Here is a 22,265-nt window from a genome sequence, read left to right on the forward strand (position 1 = left end):
GTGACATACGAGCGCAGGTTTATTTAAAAAATTCTGAGCCTTACCCAAATACATTTTTGGTGAATATTGAGTCAGAAACTAGATATCAATACCAAATCTTTCGAATTGTTTTCAAATTGTTTTGATTTTAATATTGCTTTAAATCAAAAACAGAGTTAATATTTTCTTGATCTTATATTTATTTCGTTCTGATGAAGAATCATCCCATATTTCATAGAAGTAATGTAAATATCAAAGTTAAAGTACAGTTTTATACTGTTTGACAATCACAAATTTGACAAAAATGTAGCTTTTATAGAAACACTAGTACTAAAAAAGAAAGAAAGTCTGGTAATAGTAAATAAATCTTATGATCAGCAATAGAATACAGCTACAGATTACATTAATAGTTATTTATTGTTTAACATTCACTTCTTTAGTTCTTAGTAATTTACTTAGCTTAGACACACTTGAACTAAAAGAGAATTGACTAGATGACGGAATTGGAAAGATATTGTAGTTTATAAAATACAGAGTAATAGCAGAGTAAGAGGAAAGAAACATCTTATAAGGATGTTTTGATTTGAGTGTGATTAGTAGAAAATAGAATTATATTCACTGAAAATGATTAAGTATGTGATCTAAAGAACTTGATAAATTCGCTCTATTTATTTTGTCATAGGTGCTCTTATACCCAGTTGAAAAAAATTGCGTGGATTTCTACGTGGATTATCCACGCAGATTCTGTGTGGAAAGTACGTGGATTCCACAAGGAAAGTGCATTGATTCCATGTGGAATCTGCGTAGATCATTTTTGTAAAAATCTGCCAAGACTTTTCGATTATTCCTTGAAAAAGGATACGAGCGTGAAATTAAGTTTTCAAGATATCTTAGCAGATTTTTACAAAAATAACCCACGCAGATTCCACATGGAATCAATGCACTTTCCTTGTGGATTCCACGTACTTTCCACGCGGAATCTGTGTGTATACTCCACGTAGAAATCGACGCCATTTTTTTCAACTGGGTACTGCATTAGAATTGAAAGCATTTTTAGCAAGTGTTAGTCAGCCCACATTAAGAGTTAGACCTAAGCGGAAATCAAGTATCAATGCTTTTTACAGAATATTTTGAGGATCTCCAAATGGTTGGGGTTAAAATGAAAATGAAATTATAGAAAACTTGTCAATTTTTCCAATTGTATAATTAACTCGATACATGATTTTTTTATGTGGTTTTTACAAAGTCTTATATCACAGTAAATATTATTTTTTATTTCTGAATATCGTTACGTGTATTTTTAAACTTCAATTTTAAAATTAGTTGGTAGAAAAAGAAATAAAAAAATTCAATCACCGAAATGAAACTGCATCCCAAAAATAAGCTGAAAACGCCACCCAGAGATGCTAGAAGTACAAATGAATTGAATTATTTATGTGAAACTGTTGAATCTATACATCAATGTTTTCACACGTACAAAAAGAGCAATTGAATCGATACTTTATGTCATAATGATCGATTACTTACAGACAAGATTAATCCAAGACAAAACCAACTCTCGTCGCTCCAGAGTCGCCGTCTGATCGGCGAAAGTCACGTGAAGAGCAGTCGAGTTGGGAATTTTCTGCGCCAGTTCGCTATACGGTACAATGAGATAATTGCAAAATTAATTTTAAAAGTGCACGTACATACAAGACGAGTCCAAGAACGATAAATAAGTAGACTCACAAAAATCTGCCAGGCTTGAATTTGGCCGCCTCGAGCGGCTGACCGGTTATGGACGCCGTGTACCTGGTGCTTTCGCAGTCGGGCAAGCAGTCGCAGCCGGGATTTCTCAGGGGCATCGAGTAGACGTTGGATACGATGCGAGCCAAGCAGGGGACGTGGGTCAAGTTGCACGAGTCTTGGACCGATTCCGCGTCGTTGGCGTAGAAAGGCACGCAGCCGCAGCTCCGACGAATCGCCCGGTCTCTGCAGCGCATGTAGCAATTCTCCGATCGGTAGATCGAGCTCGACTGCTGCGATTTTCTGCGCTCGAATCGAAGTGTAAAATTTGAAAAATATATAGCATCGCGTCAACGTACATACCTGCACTCTCGCTGGTGCGCCGGCAAATCGAGCACCTCCGGACTGCTGGTCAGCAGAGTGCCGTGCAGGCTCACGATGGTCTCGTAGCCCGCCGCCACTACCAAGTCCAGCGAGTTCGGTCCCGGCAGGGTGTGCCTCTCGTGGATCAAAATTTTGTAGCCGGTATTGTAGGCGAACGAGGCGAGCCGATCCTCGGCTTTGCTGCTCTTGAGCAGTACCGACATTATGTACTGCGAGCCGAAATTGATGCTGTACCGATCTTTGCCACTCGCCGCGGCCTCGGATCCTTTCCTATATAATAACGATTCACGATTGACAAAATTCCAAAGTTATAGTCGCGCGAGTAAGCAGCGACAGTGAAAAACGCCATGAAAAAAACCTTTTTGTAAGAAAAAAAACACAACTCTTTTTTTACAGCCCACAAGTTTTTATCACAGCGTTTTTTACTGTGCTTTTCCTCGTGAGGAGCGACGATGTATATACCTTTGCGAGAGACTCGATCTCTTCTGAGCCGCGTTGTTGAAGGAGCAGCAGATGCCATGGCTCGTCACGGTCGGCACGAAGAGATTCTCGCAGGCCTGGAGGCGGCCCTCGTAGACGCAGCCGGCCAGCAGATCGCCGCACCTCGGTGACACGGCCTCGAGCAGCCCGGCCAGGCTCATGCCGTTGGCGTCGAGGATCCGCTGCAGCCTCTCCAGTTCCGGGATCGCGCGCCGCTCGCCCTCGGGATGTACGATCTCGCGCAGATGTGCGACGCCGCGCTCCAGGTCTCCGGCTCGCGCGTCGGCGGGAATTTTTCTGCATATGATTTTTTGCGGGTTTACGCATCGATACACACATACGTGTATAGGGTTCATCGCGCTGTAACACTTACAACGGCGTTTTTCCGTTCGTCAGAGCTTCGAGGCGTTCCGCCGACACCAGGTATCCTTGGCAGATGGTGAAGGCCGGAATGGCAATTCTCAGCGACGGGAACTGATTGGAGACGACGGTGGTGCGCATGTTCGCCGATTCGTGGCGTTTGTAAAATTTATTGGCCAGTTCGCTCGAGGCGACCAAAGAAATAACTACCACGGTCAACCACAAAAATCTGTGAAATTAAAACATCAGTTTTTACTTGACAAATGATAGTGTTGCAACTCAATGAAATGAACAACTTTTCAACGGTTGTCTTGGCCTGAGTCGTGTATTTAATTCCATGTACGGTCGACTCCTTGGAGAACTCTTGGTAAACTTGAACCAGAGCGCACCAGGTGTTTTTATCGTTGACACTGTGCTCGTTGTTGAGTATTATATTGTCAGGATTTAACTTATTGATTTTTAACTTATTCATTTTTGGCCGAATGAATCGAACTAAATATCCACCAAGTTCCACTCGACCATTTTAGAGGGGTACGGAAACATAGCGTTTAAAGAAATTTCATACGACTTCAACGATTACGCACGAAACTTTTCACGGCAAACAGATCGAGCTCGAGTGAAAAATTTAAATTCCTTAGCCGATAAAATTTGAGCCTATGTAAAAACTTAAATAGAGGCTCGATTTGCAGCAAAAGGTTGCCCCAACAGTTTCAACTTTACGCGACACCAGGGCAAATAAAGCGAACTGAGCGGTACTGCTGCGCCGATCGATTTTAAACATGCACATAGCGATAACTATCTCTTATATCTATACCGAGTATCTGAAACGCTGAAAAATCGTTAAAAATAATCATAGCTTTATCATAATAAAAGTACTACTCATCAAGAATATGTTATTTTTCAGAAGTTTATTTCTATTTTTTTTTAAGCTAGGGTCAATTCGGAATAGATATAAATTATTACAATGTATACATAAATAATTTTTTCATGTGTCGTTTTCTCGTGTTCTTCGCACATCCAGCCAGTGCAGCCATAGACATAAGAGATAGACTGCGGCGGGCTGTACCTTATACAGGGTGCGACAAAAGTATCATGGAACCCCCTGGAAATATCGCCGAGTATTAGTTACAAAAAAATCAAAGACCCTATATCCGACGTATTTTTCGAGGTGGAATCCGATGTCGACCTTGAATTTGACCTTGAACATAACCTCAGAGCTGCAGCGACTCAAAAATCAATTTTTCAAATGTAACCCCCATTTTTATTGCAGATTTGAAAAGAGCGGAAAATTTCACGTTAAAATGTATGTTTTGTTTTTTTTTATAGACCATTTTTAGGGGCGCTACAGTTAGAAAATGAAGTTCTTCCGAGCTTAATTTTAGGTTAAATCGGGGTTTTATTTGAGCCTGTAGCACCCTTAAAATGGTCTTTAAAAAAAAAAACAAAACATACATTTTGACGTGAAATTTTCCGCTCTTTTCAAATCTGCAATAAAAAATGGGGGTAACATTGGAAAAATTGATTTTTGAGTCGCTGCAGCTTTAAGGTTATGTTCAAGGTCAAATTCAAGGTCACCATCAAATTCCTCGTCGAAAAATACGTCCGATATAGGGTCTTTGATTTTTTTTTATTGAATACTCTGCGATATTTCCAGGGGTTTCCATACTTTAGTCGCACCCTGTATGTCCAAGGCTGCAGCATACGCAAAAATACACATACAGACAATTTGCTCATGTAAATTAAACGTAAACCATTACAAAGTAATTTTTTACAGGAAATCTGTACCCCACAAAGTTCGAAAATTTGTTTAAAATAATATCACTTTTCTAATTAGAATGTAGTCAGGCAAATATCGATCAGCCATCAATGTCGATGTGAATTTTCAAACACGAATCGAGAAAAACTTGACCCAAAACATCCTGATGCATGAAAATCTGAAAAAAATAAAAAATAAACAATGTATGAATCTGTACTTTTGATTTCTGTAAATTTTTCCAGGTAATCTATCTCACTGAGTAGCATTAACTGAATGCATTGGGTCATTTCTATAAACGGAATGCGCCCATGAAAGTGAAAAACTCGAGCTCCTAGTGCCCAGACTCGAAAATCTTGCATTCGTTCAAGATAGAGCTTGCTTGATAAGAATAAGTTGTCAAACTTTAATTCTGGCGCAAAATTGTTGTATTTTCAAAAAAGATGGACACGTATAGAAGCACAGAACTATAGGCGCGATTGAGGCTGGCTCATATGGTACCAAAACCAACTTCAAGGGGGCGCGGCGAGCAACCTAAGCCTGTAATGTATAACTAACATTTAGTCCACGTTCTCCATAGGTATCGTGGTCGAGTGGTTATGCGCTCGGCAATGTAATTTACGTTGAACGGTCAGACCATAGTTCAATAATCCTAGGCCGCGGATATTTTTTTTTGAATTTTTTTCTGAAATTACGAGGAATAAAATAAGGATTTCGTTTTTAGCTGATATTGGTCGTAAAATTAAAATTGCATTGATAATCAAACGTTTTTTTTCATGTTCTTTTTTCTACAAAAAAATAAAAAATCACATTTAATTCGAATGCAAATTAAATTAAATTAATGTATACATAGACGCCTCGAAAAAAATTTCGTGTCAATTTGGTTAAATAAAGTTAGAGAAGCGAAATCCTTACTTTATTCTTTGTAATTTGAGAAAAAAATGTAAAAAAAATTGAAACAAGGCCCGACCGCTCGAGTGGCAGACACAGCCAAGCACTTGACCACTCGACCACGAAGACTTTGGTGTAACAGAAGGACTAAATGTTGCTTATCCATTACAGGCTTAAGTTGCTTGCCGCGCCCCCTTGAAGTTGGTTTTGGTATCATATGAGCCAGCACTGCTTCCGAACCCTTTTTACTCGGTCGAGCATTGGAATCAATCCGATGAAAATGACAGAAGAAAGTGGCAGTAAGGAAAGTCGCCGAATCGCTAATCTGCGCGCGCGCTAAAATGACCGGAGCGCTCGGACGCGTATATGCATATTTAATGTGGTCGCTATACATACGAATACGCGAATACATATTCGATCTCGTAATCTCTCCCGCGCGGTAGGTACAAGTGTTCGAACCGTGCGTAATAATGGTAAACAGTGACATTCATATAATTCCACACAGAAAAAAAAAAAATATTCTTAGAATTCACAGTAATTGCGATTGAACGTTGCTGTTTCACCTTCAAACTGACATTTTAAGGCTTTTATTGTTATAAATTTTAGTCCAAGAGAGACGCTTGATACTCTTATTTTTAGAACTCTTAACTGAGATGTCTATTCTATAAGCCTCACCATTATCAATCAGTTTGCAAAAAGAAAGTTGCTTAGCCATGCCTAAGCAGCTGGCATTTCTGTACTTGTGTACGTATAAGAAAAATTTAAACATCTACTCAATTTAAAACTAGTACATAATAAATTCTCTAAGTTAGCTCGCTGAAAAAACAACGAATATTTTGAAAGTAATTGAGAAGGAGACCTCTGAAATTTTATTGCACGCTATCAAAAGACTGGGGTTTGGTGGAACTTATGCGATCTCTCAATAGATTCAAATATATGGTAGGCTTCTGAGCTTTACACTCTTATCTTCATTCGAAAAGATAAAGTTGCTTAGGCATGCCTAAGAAATTGGCATTTCTGTACTTGCGTTCAGTATATGAAATATTTAAACATCTGCTCGATTTAAAACTAGTACATAATCAATTCTCTAAGTTAGCTCGCTGACGAAACAGCGTACATTTTGGAAGTAATTGAGAAGGAGACCTCTGAAATTTTATTGCTCGCTATCAAAAGACTGGGGTTTGGCGAAACTTATGCGATCTCTTAATAGATTCAAATATATGGTAGGCTTCTGAGCTTTACACTCTTATCTTCATTCGAAAAGAGAAAGTTGCTTAGGCATGCCTAAGCACTTGGCATTTCTGTACTTGCGTACAGCATATGAAATATTTAAACATCTGCTCGATTTAAAACTAGTACATAATCAATTCTCTAAGTTAGCTCGCTGAAAAAACAACGTATATTTTAAAAGTTATTGAAAAGGAGACCTCTGAAATTTTATTGCACGCTGTCAAATGATTGGGGTTTGGTGAAATTTATGCGATCTCTAAATAGATTCAAATATATGGTAGGCTTCTGAGCTTTACACTCTTATCTTCATTCGAAAAGAGAAAGTTGCTTAGGCATGCCTAAGCACTTGGCATTTCTGTACTTGCGTACAGTATATGAAATATTCAAACATCTGCTCGATTTAAAACTAGTACATAATCAATTCTCTTAGTAAGCTCGCTGACGAAACAGCGTACATTTTGGAAGTCATTGAGAAGGATACCTCTGAAATTTTATCGCACGCTATCAAAAGACTGGGGATTGGTGAAACTTATGCGATCTCTCAATAGATTCAAATATATGGTAGGCTTTTAAGCTTTACACTCTTATCATCATTCGAAAAGAGAAAGTTGCTTAGGCATGCCTAAGCACTTGGCATTTCTGTACTTGCGTACAGTATATGAAATATTTAAACATCTGCTCGATTTAAAACTAGTACATAATCAATTCTCTAAGTCAGCTCGCTGAAAAAACAACGTATATTTTAAAAGTAATTCAGAAGGAGACCTCTGAAATTTTATTGCACGCTATCAAAAGACTGGGGATTGGTGAAACTTATGTGATCTCTCAATAGATTTAAATAAATGGTGGGCTTTTAAGCTTTACACTCTTATCATCATTCGAAAAGAGAAAGTTGCTTAGGCATGCCTAAGCACTTGGCATTTCTGTACTTGCGTACAGTATATGAAATATTCAAACATCTGCTAATATCAAAAGTAGTACATAATCAATTCTCTATTATAGTTTGCTGACGAAACAGCGTACATTTTGGAAGTAATTGAGAAGGAGACCTCTGAAATTTTATTGCACGCTATCAAAAGACTGGGGTTTGGCGAAACTTATGCGATCTCTGAATAGATTCAAATATATGGTAGGCTTCTGAGCTTTACACTCTTATCTTCATTCGAAAAGAGAAAGTTGCTTAGGCATGCCTAAGCACTTGGCATTTCTGTACTTGCGTACAGTATATGAAATATTTAAACATCTGCTCGATTTAAAACTAGTACATAATCAATTCTCTTAGTAAGCTCGCTGACGAAAAAGCGTACATTTTAGAAGTAATTGAGAAGGAGACCTCTGAAATTTTATCGCACGCTATCAAAAGACTGGGGTTTGGTGGAACTTATGCGATCTCTCAATAGATTCAAATATATGGTAGGCTTCTAAGCTTTACACTCTTATCTTCATTCGAAAAGAGAAAGTTGCTTAGGCATGCCTAAGCACTTGGCATTTCTGTACTTGCGTACAGTATATGAAATATTTAAACATCTTCTCGATTTAAAACTAGTACACAATCAATTCTCCAAGTCAGCTCGCTGAAAAAACAACGTATATTTTAAAAGTAATTGAGAAGGAGACCTCTGAAATTTTATTGCACGCTATCAAAAGACTGGGGTTTGGTGGAACTTATGCGATCTCTAAATAGATTCGAATATATGGTAGGCTTCTGAGCTTTACACTCTTATCTTCATTCGAAAAGAGAAAGTTGCTTAGGCATGCCTAAGCACTTGGCATTTCTGTACTTGCGTACAGTATATGAAATATTTAAACATCTGCTCGATTCAAAACTAGTACATAATCAATTCTCTTAGTAAGCTCGCTGACGAAACAGCGTACATTTTAGAGGTAATTGAGAAGGAGACCTCTGAAATTTTATCGCACGCTATCAAAAAACTGGGGATTGGTGAAACTTATGCGATCTCTCAATAGATTCAAATATATGGTAGGCTTCTGAGCTTTACACTCTTATCTTCATTCGAAAAGAAAAAGTTGCTTAGGCATGCCTAAGCACTTGGCATTTCTGTACTTGCGTACAGTATATGAAATATTTAAACACCTGCTCGATTTAAAACTAGTACATAATCAATTCCCTAAGTTAGCTCGCTGAAAAAACAACGAATATTTTGAAAGTAATTGAGAAGGAGACCTCTGAAATTTTATTGCACGCTATCAAAAGACTGGGGTTTGGTGGAACTTATGCGATCTCTCAATAGATTCAAATATACGGTAGGCTTCTGAGCTTTACACTCTTATCTTCATTCGAAAAGAGAAAGTTGCTTAGGCATGCCTAAGCACTTGGCATTTCTGTATTTGCGTACAGTATATGAAATATTTAAACATCTGCTCGATTTAAAACTAGTACATAATCAATTCTCTAAGTCAGCTCGCTGAAAAAACAACGTATATTTTAAAAGTAATTCAGAAGGAGACCTCTGAAATTTTATTGCACGCTATCAAAAGATTGTGGTTTGGTGAAACTTATGCGATCTCTAAATAGATTCAAATATATGGTAGGCTTCTGAGCTTTACACTCTTATCTTCATTCGAAAAGAGAAAGTTGCTTAGGCATGCCTAAGCACTTGGCATTTCTGTACTTGCGTACAGTATATGAAATATTTAAACATCTGCTCGATTTAAAACTAGTACATAATCAATTCTCTAAGTTAGCTCGCTGAAAAAACAACGTATATTTTAAAAGTAATTGAGAAGGAGACCTCTGAAATTTTATTGCACGCTATCAAATGATTGGGGTTTGGTGAAACTTATGCGATCTCTAAATAGATTCAAATATATGGTAGGCTTCTGAGCTAGTAGGTGAGCTATGAGAGTTCTGGCCCCCCCACTCCTCCTCCCTATAGGCCACGCCCCCTTTCCCCCTCCCCCTCTCCAAGTCAGGGAGTGGGGGTACCACCACCCCTCTACCACCTGGAGTGGGGGGTCGATAACTGGGGATGCCTGTTTTACCGACGGTGGGTAAATCGATATCGATCGCAGGTTATCGACCCTGGTGTTACCGACTCGAGGGTACCCGGATACCCGGGGATGGATATAGCTAATCTACCTTGCCGACTCTTAAACATAACCTATACCTGGGCCAAGAAGGCAGCATGGTTGCTCTATATATCATATCGAATTTCCAAATTGCCTAGAGTTTTGGACCATGAAGTATGCATGGTCATCGCCGAAGGTTGGGTAACGTACCGACTCTCGAACATAACCTATACCGGTGGGTGTTATCGTTGATCGGGAGGTTGGTCTACCTTACCAACATAACCTATCCCGAGGTATATGTATTCCAGCATTACAAGCCCTCCAACACGATTTATCGGGTCCCACCGCTTTACATAGAGCTTTATCGACCCTGGTGTTACCGACTCGAGGGTACCCGGATACCCGGGGATGGATATAGCTAATCTACCTTGCCGACTCTTAAACATAACCTATACCTGGGCCAAGAAGGCAGCATGGTTGCTCTATATATCATATCGAATTTCCAAATTGCCTAGAGTTTTGGACCATGAAGTATGCATGGTCATCGCCGAAGGTTGGGTAACGTACCGACTCTCGAACATAACCTATACCGGTGGGTGTTATCGTTGATCGGGAGGTTGGTCTACCTTACCAACATAACCTATCCCGAGGTATATGTATTCCAGCATTACAAGCCCTCCAACACGATTTATCGGGTCCCACCGCTTTACATAGAGCTTTATCGACCCTGGTGTTACCGACTCGAGGGTACCCGGATACTCGGGGATGGATATAGCTAATCTACCTTGCCGACTCTTAAACATAACCTATACCTGGGCCAAGAAGGCAGCATGGTTGCTCTATATATCATATCGAATTTCCAAATGGCCTAGAGTTTTGGACCATGAAGTATGCATGGTCATCGCCGAAGGTTGGGTAACGTACCGACTCTCGAACATAACCTATACCGGTGGGTGTTATCGTTGATCGGGAGGTTGGTCTACCGTACTAACATAACCTATCCCGAGGTATATGTATTCCAGCATTACAAGCCCTCCAACACGATTTATCGGGTCCCGCCGCTTTACATAGAGCTTTATCGGCAACTAGGGATTCCCTAATGCGATAAAAATTTCGCGTTAAGTTCGATTCCAAGAATTTTATTATACCACTGCTCATTAAAAATGCAGTAACGTGCGCTAACGTACAGTAACACGTGGTAACTTGTAAGGCTTGAAGGCTTATTAGCGTTGATTCGCAGTCTGAGTAGCGGAGGCTGTAAGGCTGGGTAGCGTTGATTCGAAGGCTAGGCTGCGATGACTCAAAACGTTAAAATGATTGCTCAAAAGGTTCGACCGATTGCTCGTAAGGTTCAACCGATGGCTCAAAAACGTTCGAACGATGGCTCAAAAGACTTGACCGATGGGTAGCGAAGGCTCGAAGGCTGGGTAGCGTTGATTAAAAGGCTAGGCAGCGATGGCTCAAAAGGCTCGAATGATGCATATATGCAAAGGTATATGTACAATGATATACATACATGCAAAGGTATACGTACAATAATATACATACATGCAAGGATATATAATAATAATAATAATAATTTATTGGCCTCAAATTACAAATTTCTCCATATGTTCAATGATATACATATATACCAAGGTATGTACTGCGTAGGCTCAAAGGCTCAAAGGTTGGGTAGCGTTGATTCGAAGGCTAGGCAACGATGACTTATAACGTTCAAATGATTGCTCGAAAGGTTCGAACGATGGCCCAAAAGGCTCGATCGATGGCTCGAAGGCTTGGTGACATTGATTCGAAGGCTCAAAGACTCGAAGGCTAGGCAGTGATGGCTCAAAACGTTCAAATGATTGCTCAAAAGGTTCGAACGATGGCTCAAAACGTTTGAATGATGCATATATGCAAAGGTATATGTACAATGATATACATACATGCAAAGGTATACGTACAATAATATACATACATGCAAGGATATATGTTCAATGATATACATATATATACCAAGGTATGTACTGCGTAGGCTCAAAGGCCCAAAGGTTGGGTAGCGTTGATTCGAGGGCTAGGCAACGATGATTTATAACGTTCGAACGATGGCTCAAAAGGCTCGATCGAAGGCTCGAAGGCTAGGCTCAAAGGCTCGAAGGCCGCATAGCAGCGTTGATTCGAAGGTTGGGGAGCGTTGATTCGATGGCTAGGCAGCAATGGCTCAATGACTGGATAAGGAAGGCTCAAAAGGCTGGGTAGTGTTGATTCGAAGGTCGGGTAGCATTGATTCGATGGCTCGGTAGCGTTTAAATGATTGCTCAAAAGGTTCGAACGATGGCTCAAAAGGCTCGATCGATGGCTCAAAGGCTGGGCAGCGATGGCTCAAAACGTTCAAATGATTGCTCAAAAGGTTCGAACGATGGCTCAAAACGTTCGAATGATGCATATATGCAAAGGTATATGTACAATGATATACATACATGCAAAGGTATACGTACAATAATATACATACATGCAAGGATATATGTTCAATGATATACATATATACCAAGGTATGTACTGCGTAGGCTCAAAGGCTCAAAGGTTGGGTAGCGTTGATTCGAAGGCTAGGCAACGATGACTTATAACGTTCGAACGATGGCTCAAAAGGCTCGATCGATGGCCCAAAAGGCTCGATCGAAGGCTCGAAGGCTAGGCTCAAAGGCTCGAAGGCCGCATAGCAGCGTTGATTCGAAGGTTGGGTAGGGAAGGTTCGAAGGCTGGAGCATCGATCCGATGGCTTGGTAGCGTTAATTCGAAGGCTCACAGGCTCGAAGGTTGGGTAGCGTTCATTCGAAGGCCGAGTAGCGTTTCTACCTCATCGTCTCCCAACGTAACCTATACCAGGGGTAGTTCACACCAGGGAGTGATGGATAATACCGTTAGCATACTGACTCCTGAACCTTACCCATGCCCAGAGTTCTGAGTCATCAATTATACGTCATTACTGATTGGGGCTCGATATGATAACGATATTAACAAGCATGTTAACACACGGGCTACAGCAATACCCGAGCTGCCGGGGCATCATAACCTATAGAACCTCCTTTAAATCCAAGCAGAAAGCATCAATATTGAATCAGCATATAACTAAATGTATTTCTCGCAATGATCACGTTCTATATACAAGTAGCACTGATAATTGGCTATATGCTCAAATGAGTAGTTATATGATCCAGCGAGAAGCTATTTGTAAAAGGTACCTACCTCATCGATCGAAAGTGGCTATCTACCTCACCGACTCTCGAACATAACCTATACCAGGGGTATTCGAGGCTATAAAGTATACGTCATCACTGATATACTACGATATAAATAACTTGTGAGGCTGGACGATAATTCAGTTTCTACCTTTTGGAAGCTTCGCTAATACCGCTACATATCATATCGATTTCCGGAAATAACCTGTACCTAGAGTTCTGAGCCATGAAGTTAGCATCGTTGTACATGATCTCGAGGATGGGTAGCATACCTATTCCCAAAACATACCCTATATATCGGTACCTTATTAATCGGAGCTGGATATCTACCTCATCGACGCTCGAACTCATTCTACATCGGTTGGTTTTCGAGGGTATGAAGTATACGTCATCACAGATCTCTAGGGGGAGTAGCATACTTACTGACTCCCAAAATTTCAATCAGGGTTCATATGATATATAGCAGTATTGTCGATCATGTTAGCTCATAGGCTATAGAGAGGTATGTCTTTCGGATTGTAGAGATCGACTTCTTGGTTATCCGGTCACGTGATCTGCATTATGCATATAACTTAATGTATTTTTCCCAATAAGTATGCACCATACAAGTAACACTAATGCTCGTCTATTATGCTCAAATGAGTAGCTGTATGATCAAGCATAAAGATACATTTGTAGCCGCTAGATCATAAGTAAAGCCCGAATGAATCATCATTGATCCAAAGGCTAGGCACCGGTTTTCACCTTACAGACTCTCGAACTTAACCTATTTCGAGGATATTCTAAGCCATGAAGTTAGCATCGTCGTACATGATCTCGAGGGTGTGTAGCATACCGACTCTTGAACATAACCCATACGGTGGAGGGTTCTGAAGTAAAGTCTTCATCTATGTATGGCGCTTGTATATCATTTAAAAGCAGAAAAACAAAAAAGTATAAATACCGAGCGATAATGAAAATTAAGTCATTCTGTATTTGTAATTGGTTGAAATAATATCATGATTATGCTAAAAAAATTAGTGAGATCAAAGAGCAAGCCGATTGCAGCTTGAGTGTAGGGCTTTTAAAGAAGAATTAGTTGCCACGGCAAGAAAACAAGTCAACACGTACCATTTTATATCGATAATTACCTAAATAATTAAGATTTCACGTTTTAAAATGGGTAATAACCAACCAAATAATCAAAGCTCGAGAACCGAAGGCTACGACAATTACGGATATAATGGCTCTCCACCGCGTCGATATAACACTCAAGAAACAATAAAAAACTCCGAGCAAAATGCTAAATTTAATACTCAAGAAGTGTCTAGAAAAAAATGCGAGCGTCAAGCAAGTATGAAAAAGTAAAGCAATATCGGACGATTGGAACAAGTATACAGCCAAGAAAGTCGAACGACAGCGTGCAACGACAGTTAAAACTTATTTTCTTCCCTATACGTCAGCATGTGGTGATGATAATAATTTTTTGACCATTGACAAGGATAGAGCTAGTATTAACACGGGTCGATATCGGAAAGCATTCGACAATTTTGCTATAAATATATCATAACATTAATCGTTATGCATTAGTATATCACCGCACATTATCGAGCTAATATGTCCGAGCGAGAGCAGAGAGTACTTCAAGAGCTTGTCAAATCTCGTGACGCGATACGACGCAAGGCATTGATGCTAAAACGTGGTAGAGATGAGACTGAAAGAACGGTCGCCGAGACATTCAAGTCCATCATTAAACCCCTCAACAAGCTGGTCACTCTGAAGGAAGAAAAAAGTCCGCCTGTAAATCAAAAGAATAAGTTTGTACAGCAGACGGTTCAAACTGATCATAATTTAAAAGTCGAAGATTCTGAAAATAATAAAAGTTTAAAATTAAAAAATATTAAAGAAGAATCAATTTCCGAAGAGGAATCTGATCAAGTGACCGAGGATGAAGAAGATACCGCTGCATCGATTACCAATGGTGAAAATGAGATTATTAGAGATTATCTAAACTTGATTGAAAATCGTTCCGAAGATCTTGATAAGCTCTACGGCGTCCGCATGAAAAATAATGAATATGTTTTGGGCAAATCACCGATAGAAATTGCTGGAAGTAAGCTAAATATCGAAAACGTTAAATATGACACAAGTGCAGGCCTGCTCGAACTTTTATTCAAAAGAAGTCCAAACGCTGATCTTATTACATCAACTGACAAGTCTACTTATAGAAAAATACTTGAACCTACAAATGCACACCGGCGTGGTTTCGTTAATACTGGAGAAATTTGCAAATACCGTAGCAATAAATTTAGCGAGATCATTGAGCCATTATTCAAAAGTGGAAGTGGCCTATTGCCGAGTTATAAAGTAGCGAAACGCGGGCGCGGTTTATTGCCTAGCCATAAAGTAGCAAAAAGTCATGATTCATCGAAAGATTTCGTTTACTGGAACGATCCGAACGAGCTAGTGGATAGGCTCAGACTCCTCGTGGCTGAGAGATCTGCTGGAAACAATGCTCACGACAACGAAATCACCTCCATAATCGAAGAACTACGAGAGGCTGGTTATATACACTAGCTGATATGAATAAAAGCCAACATTCATAACATATTAGTCGGCGTAATTGACCGGGTCTCGAGCGGTAAGCAAGAGCGTAGCCGGGGAGTTCCATGCATTGCATACAAACTTGCCGAAGACGGCGCTCATTTTGATATCGAAGACAGGCGTTTGTGTAACGTGGGAGCTCCGACAGATGCTCGAGATGCAATAAACTTTGAAACGCTATACTTTAATATAAACAGTATAAGCGAACAATAAGGTTCATCAAGAATTCAACGCTCAAATAATCGAGTTAAAACAACAACAAAAAATGAATCAGTTAGAAGCAGCAGCGGCGTTAGATGAGCTGAAAAAAAAAGATCGCATCGAGGAGCTACACAGGTCCACGCACACAACTATCCGCGGGGGCGGATGAACGTACACGGATTGGATGAGACGTGGCAGATTGATTTGGTCGAAATGATACCTTATGCTCGAGAGAACGGCGGCTATAAATATTTAATCGCCTGCATCGATATTTTTTCAGCAGGACTACCTCGAGCAGCCGATCTCGGGTTGTTTTTTACGAAGAACTTTTTAAAACATGTAGACATTTACCTCGTGGAAAAAGTTATCAAGAGACGTGGGGATCAGGCTTATGTAAAACGGCTAGGTTTCGATGATAGTCATAATAGTTGGATTAATAAAAACGATATTGTATGATTCAATAAATAAAGAGAGATGTGTATATATTTTTTAAACAAACGTTTTATTATTTCATGTAATCTTATGAGAATATTACATCAGTATCATAGTATAACAATTCTTTTAATAAGTATAACCCATACCTCACATCACCATTATAGTATAACAATTCTTTTAATAAGTATAACGCATACCCACACACACTTTACAATAATTAAAATTCACTCTTTTTCAAAAAACTGTATACATTGGTCCTCACACTTAATGTATAAATTTTTGATCTTTATGGCACTGTAGGTGTCAAGCAACGCATCGGAAACTTGTTTCGGTAGAAACATTTGGAACTCCTGATCGAGTTGGAGTATGATTTTCGGACCATATTTCGTAACTGTTTTTCTGATGGCTGTAACCTTGTAATCGCGATCCGCCATCAGATCTGTAATTTTCTTAAGAGGTAGATACGTTGCTTTGCTCTTGGCCAACTGATTTACTTTTTTAAAATCCATTTTTATGAATCGGAAAGATAGTGAGAGAATTATACGAGTGCTGTGGGATCTTTCTGATCAACGACTGAGCCTTGGCTCGAGCTCCTCGCTCTATTTATCGGTCGACCCCCCCCCCCGCTCTCAACAGCTCTCCCTACCTTAACTACTCGAGCAATGATTGGTCTCTTCATAATCCCACTACTCGAGCGATCGATGATGACATCTAGGGGGAAACCCGAACATCCTTTGTGTAGTTTGATATCAATTCTCCGAATAACCGTTGAGAAATTAAACTTGATACATCCGGTGTACTTCTTTAATGTAAGCCGTCAATAAAATTCTTTAGTTATCAGTAGGCATTGCTTGAAATAAATTCATGGAATACTCGTCAAGAAATTAAACTTGATACATCCAGTGGACTCTATTATTATTCAAGTGATAACGAGTCAGTCGGGGATCAGGCAGAAAGTTATAAGAGATTATATAATTTTAAATGATACATTTTTATTTGATACTTGTACAAAATTAATTCGGCTAAAAATATTTTAATTATACTTTGGCTTCTTGGCTGGAGGCTCGCTCGCGATGTCTTTGTGACCCCACGGCAGAGTGTTGACGGTCCCCGGTACAAGGTAGCGTATGTCGTGAGAGTTTGGGAGGCAGTAAGTATGCTACTCACGCTCGAGATCTGTGATGAGGTCTACTTCATAGCCTTCAAAACTCTCCGGTGTAGGATAAGTTCAAGAGCTAAATAGGCCATGTTTGTGAGTCGGTATGCTACCCATACTCGAGATCATGTATGACGATGCTAACTTATGGCTCAGAACTCTAGCTACCCAGCCTTCGAGCTACCGCTGCCTAGCTTTCGAGCCTTCGAATCAAGGCTATTCAGTCTTCGAGCCATTGCTGTCCAACCTTCAAGCCTTCGCTACCCAGCCTTTGAGCCATCGTTCGAACGTTTTGAGCCATCATTCGAACCTTTCGAGCAATCATTTGAACGTTTTGTGTCATCGCAGCCTAGCCTTCGAATCAACGCTACCCAGCCTTCGAGCCTTTGAGCCTTTGAGCCTAGCCTTCGAGCCTTCAAATCAACACTCCCCAGCCTTTGAGCCATCGAATCAACGCTATTCAGCCTTCAAGCCATTGTTGCCCAGCCTTCGAGCTATCGCTGCCTAGCCTTCGAGCCTTCGAATCAAGGTTATTTAGCCTTCGAGCCATTGCTGTCCAAACTTCGAGCCTTCGCTACCCGGCCTTTGAGCCATCGCTGCTTAGCCTTCGAATCAACGCTACCCAGCCTTTGAATCAATGCTGCCGAGCCTTCGAGCCTTCGAATCAATGCTGCCCAGCCTTTGAGCCATCGTTCGAGCCTTTTGAGCCTTCGTTCGAGCCTTTCGAGCCATCGTTCGAGCGATTTGAGGCATCGTTCGAGCGATTTGAGCCTTCGCTCGAGCCTTTTGAGCCATCGCTCGAGCGATTTGAGCCTTCGTTCGAGCCTTTTGAGCCTTCGTTCGAGCCTTTTGAGCCTTCGCTCGAGCCTTTTGAGCCATCGCTCGAGCCTTGATCCATCGTTCAAGCCTTTTGAGCCATCGCTCGAGCGATTTGAGCCTTCGCTCGAGCCTTTTGAGCCTATGTTCGAGCCTTTTGAGACTTTGTTCGAGCCTTTTATTCCAATACCAACGCTGTGTGCTAAAAAGAACGTTATTAGTATCAGTGATAGCCTTCAGATGGAGTGTGAGTAAGACAATAGCATATAAATAGTATCTTGATGGCTTCTTTTATCAGTCTACTGGAAGATTTCAATGGGTCAGGAAGCGAGTAGACCGCAAAATTCGTCGCTTCTTAGAGAAGCTAAGAAAAAAATATTAGCAAAAGTATCTCAGTACGGAAATCCGAAAAGTCAAATAGTGGTTGTAAGAGATCATATTGGAAATGGTTTAAAGTATAGTTCAAATCCTCAAGTTGAAACTAAAAAAATATAACTAATCTATGGGTGCGAACGAGTCAAGGCCCAAGACTGATTCAAAGCCGCCTAAGAATAAATATACTCCGCTTCATCGAGTGGAGGTGCAGCATTTTAATGATAAATCTGCAACAACTTATGCGGTTGAGAAACAAAAAAAGTTGAATAATTGAATTCTTTTTTGTGAACTCCATCAACATGACATTCATACTTGACGCACAGGGCTTCAAAGCTCACGGAAACAGATTTATTTTTCAAAGAAGGGGCTATTATTCCGCTACGAAGCTCTTACGATGTACCATCAGTGTATCTCTTCAAACCCCCCTATGGCTTTGCAAGACTGTCACCACTTAATATGGATGTGAATCGATGGTTGGAAAGAAATTATCATCGATTAAAATGGCATCATGGAGACATAAGCTACTACGAGCTCGAGTCTACTCTAAGACGAGCCCTCTGTGAAGCCATGCGCGTATACGTCAAAGGTGCTGAAAAGATCGGCTGGATTCGTAAATATACCTCGGCAGAAATCATCGACTTCGAGCAACTGGGCAGCCCCGCTCTCAAAAATATGAAGAGACTCCCTGCCTGTGCACATCATAGTTTAAATATTGACTCTGAATGTGCTGTGTCGAATGTACTAGCTTTAAAGCAATAGATGGATAAAGATGTTGTTGGCTAAACATATAATTTTTTTAAATAAATCTCAAATCAAATGAATTAAAAATTATAATTATTTATATTTCTCCTATCCTACATACATAAAAAGCGCTATGGGACTACAAATTCTAGGTAGTGATGAAACTGGTAAGAAATGAAATTTTATCGGTTCTTTTTGTTTCAAGTTCGCCGACATCTCGGTATTCTCAGAACTCCCAATCGTGAAACTGAATACGGTACTTGATAAATTCGAGACTCGCTCGTAGCGTATAGGAAGGATTTGATTATTTTCAAATAAAACAAAAGTTTATTAGTTAAAATGTTTACTTTATTAGTCGAGACTTGATCATTTATTGACAATGGATCATTACATTGAATAATAATTTTTTCACATTTTTAGCAGCACACGCCATCATAGCCGAATGAGTATGCTTTAAACACGATGGCATATCAAAAATTGAAATATTGTAATCATCATAATTTTGAGCATGGCTCACATCACAAAAATTGCGGAAACCATACGAGGCTAGCCACTCTCCGACTTTAAAATCTTTTATAAATATTATTTTCGCATCTTTTAATTGTTCATCAAGCACTTTTTTCACACAGCCGTAGTCGATTTCACCTGATTCCCATTCTAGCCCATCACGGTATATTAAAAATTCGTTGTATGATTTGGCCCCTTCATTTAGCTGCTCCCACTCGTATGGTGGTTTGAAAAACCATGTTGTGGGATCTTCATTATAGGTTACAGGCATTATAGCCAATTCCTTAGCAACTGCGCTATTGTTGTTATCCACAAATCCGGTAATGTCTAACACGTAGCAAGTCATGATGTATACTGACATCGTATTTTTTCATGATCAGGCACGATGGATGTGAGATTTGACTGTATAAAATTAAATTAAGCGCTTGCGCAGTCGGTAAGCTACCAATAATGAAGTATATTTCACGCCTCAAACCCCCTATACCTTTGAAGGCCCCGATAAATCGTGTTGGGGGGCATTTTATATGCTAGAATACACACATACCTCGGTATAGGTTATATTGGTAAGGTAGACCAAACCTCCCGATGAACGATAACACCCACCGGTATAGGGAGTCGGTAAGGTATCTTCCTCCATGCATACTTCATGGCCCAAAACTCTAGACAATTTGGAAATCGATATGATATATAGAGCAACCATGCTGCCTTCTAGGCCCAGGTATAGGTTATGTTTGAGAGTCGGCAAGGTAGATTAGCTATATCCATCCCCGGGTATCCGGGTACCCTCGAGTCGGTAACACCAGGGTCGATAACCTGCGATCGATATCGATTTACCCACCGTCGGTAAAACAGGCATCCCCAGTTATCGACCCCCCACTCCAGGTGGTAGAGGGGTGGTGGTACCCCCACTCCCTGACTTGGAGAGGGGGAGGGGGAAAGGGGGCGTGGCCTATAGGGAGGAGGAGTGGGGGGGCCAGAACTCTCATAGCTCACCTACTTGAGCTTTACACTCTTATCTTAATTCGAAAAGAGAAAGTTGCTTCGACATGCCTTAGCACTTGGCTTTTCTGTACTTGTGTACTGTATTAAATATATTTAAACATCTGCTCGAAAAAAACTAGTACATAATCGATTCTCGCAGTTAGCTCGCTGACAAAACAGCGTATTTATTATGATAAATAATTGAGAAGGAGACCTGTCAAAATTTATTTCAGCGTATAAAAAGATGGGGGTTTAGTAGAACTTATGCGATCTCTAACTACTTGAAATGTATGGTAATCTTCTGAGCTTGTAACTCTCAAATGAATTTGAAAAGAGAAAGTTGCTTAGTTATGCCTTGGCAGCTGGCTCTTCTGTACTTGTGTACTTTATTGGAAATATTAAAACATCTGCTCGAATAAAAACTAGTACATAATCGATTCTCGCAGTTAGCTCGCTGACAAAACAGCAATTTATTAAAATAAATAATTGAGAAGGAGACCTGTGAAAATTTATCTCAGCGTATAAAAAGATGGGGGTTTAGTAGAACTTATGCGATCTCTAACTACTTGAAATGTATGGTAATCTTCTGACCTTGTAACTTTAAATGAGTTTGAATTGAGAAAGTTGCTTAGTCATGCCTTCGCAGCTGGCTTTTCTGTACTTGTGTACTGTATTGAAAATATTTAAACATCTGCTTGATTTGAAAGTAGTACATAATCATTTTTCTCAGTTAGCTCGCTTACAGAGTAGCGTATTGGTAAAAACGTCAGTGAGAGCGAGACCTGTGGAATTTTATTTCAGCGCATTAACAGACGGGGGTTTAGTAATACTTATGTGATCTATCATCAGTTTTAAGTAATTGCTGGGCTCTGAGCTCGAAAATCTGAAATGAGTTTGAAAAGAGAATGTTGCTCAGTAATGCTTTAGCAGCTGGCATTCCTGTACTTGTGTACAGTATAGGAAATATTTAAACATCTACTCGATTAAAAACTGGTACGTAATCAATTCTCTCAGTTAATTCGCTGACAATCCAGCTTATATCTTAAAGAGTAATTAAGAAGAAAACCTGTTAAATTTTATCTCAGCGTTTCAAAACATTGGAGTTTAGTAAAGCTTAGTATTACTTCTTTACAAATACGCTGTTTTGTCAGCTAGCTAACTTCAAGAATATATTATGTACTAGTTTTTAATCGCGTAGTTCAAATATTTCCTATACTTTACAGGAAGACAGAATCTCCAGCTGCTCAGGCCTGACTAAGCAACTTTATCTTTTCAAACTCATATGAGATTTTTCTGCTCTGAAGCCTAGCCATTACTCAAATCTGATGAGAGATCGCATAAGTTTCACTAAACCCCAATCTTTTGATACGCCGAGATAAAATTTCACAGGTCTTTTTCTCACTTACATTTAACAAAT

The 22,265-nt window shown here is 39.9% G+C and overlaps 2 protein-coding genes across 2 annotated transcripts; one reads left to right on the forward strand and one right to left on the reverse strand.

Annotated features, from left to right (window-relative positions):
• Positions 1–1,209: 1,209 nt before the first annotated feature.
• On the reverse strand, positions 1,210–3,400 carry LOC106648450 (sodium channel protein Nach-like). Its single transcript, XM_023457633.1, has 7 exons — positions 3,225–3,400; positions 2,942–3,157; positions 2,543–2,865; positions 2,068–2,341; positions 1,708–2,007; positions 1,507–1,616; positions 1,210–1,385 (listed from the first exon to the last, which is right to left on the reverse strand). The coding sequence occupies exons 1-7, from the start codon at positions 3,398–3,400 to the stop codon at positions 1,252–1,254; spliced, it is 1,533 nt and encodes a 510-aa protein (XP_023313401.1). The 3' UTR covers positions 1,210–1,251.
• Positions 3,401–14,649: 11,249 nt separating this feature from the next.
• LOC106659449 lies at positions 14,650–15,609 on the forward strand. The gene is made up of 2 exons (XM_014382022.2): positions 14,650–14,865; positions 14,959–15,609. The coding sequence occupies exons 1-2, from the start codon at positions 14,650–14,652 to the stop codon at positions 15,607–15,609; spliced, it is 867 nt and encodes a 288-aa protein (XP_014237508.1).
• The last annotated feature ends 6,656 nt before the right edge of the window (positions 15,610–22,265 follow it).

This window comes from Trichogramma pretiosum, unplaced genomic scaffold (assembly GCF_000599845.2).
Source record: "Trichogramma pretiosum strain Unisexual culture from Peru unplaced genomic scaffold, Tpre_2.0 scaffold210, whole genome shotgun sequence".
Lineage (NCBI taxonomy): Eukaryota > Metazoa > Arthropoda > Insecta > Hymenoptera > Trichogrammatidae > Trichogramma > Trichogramma pretiosum.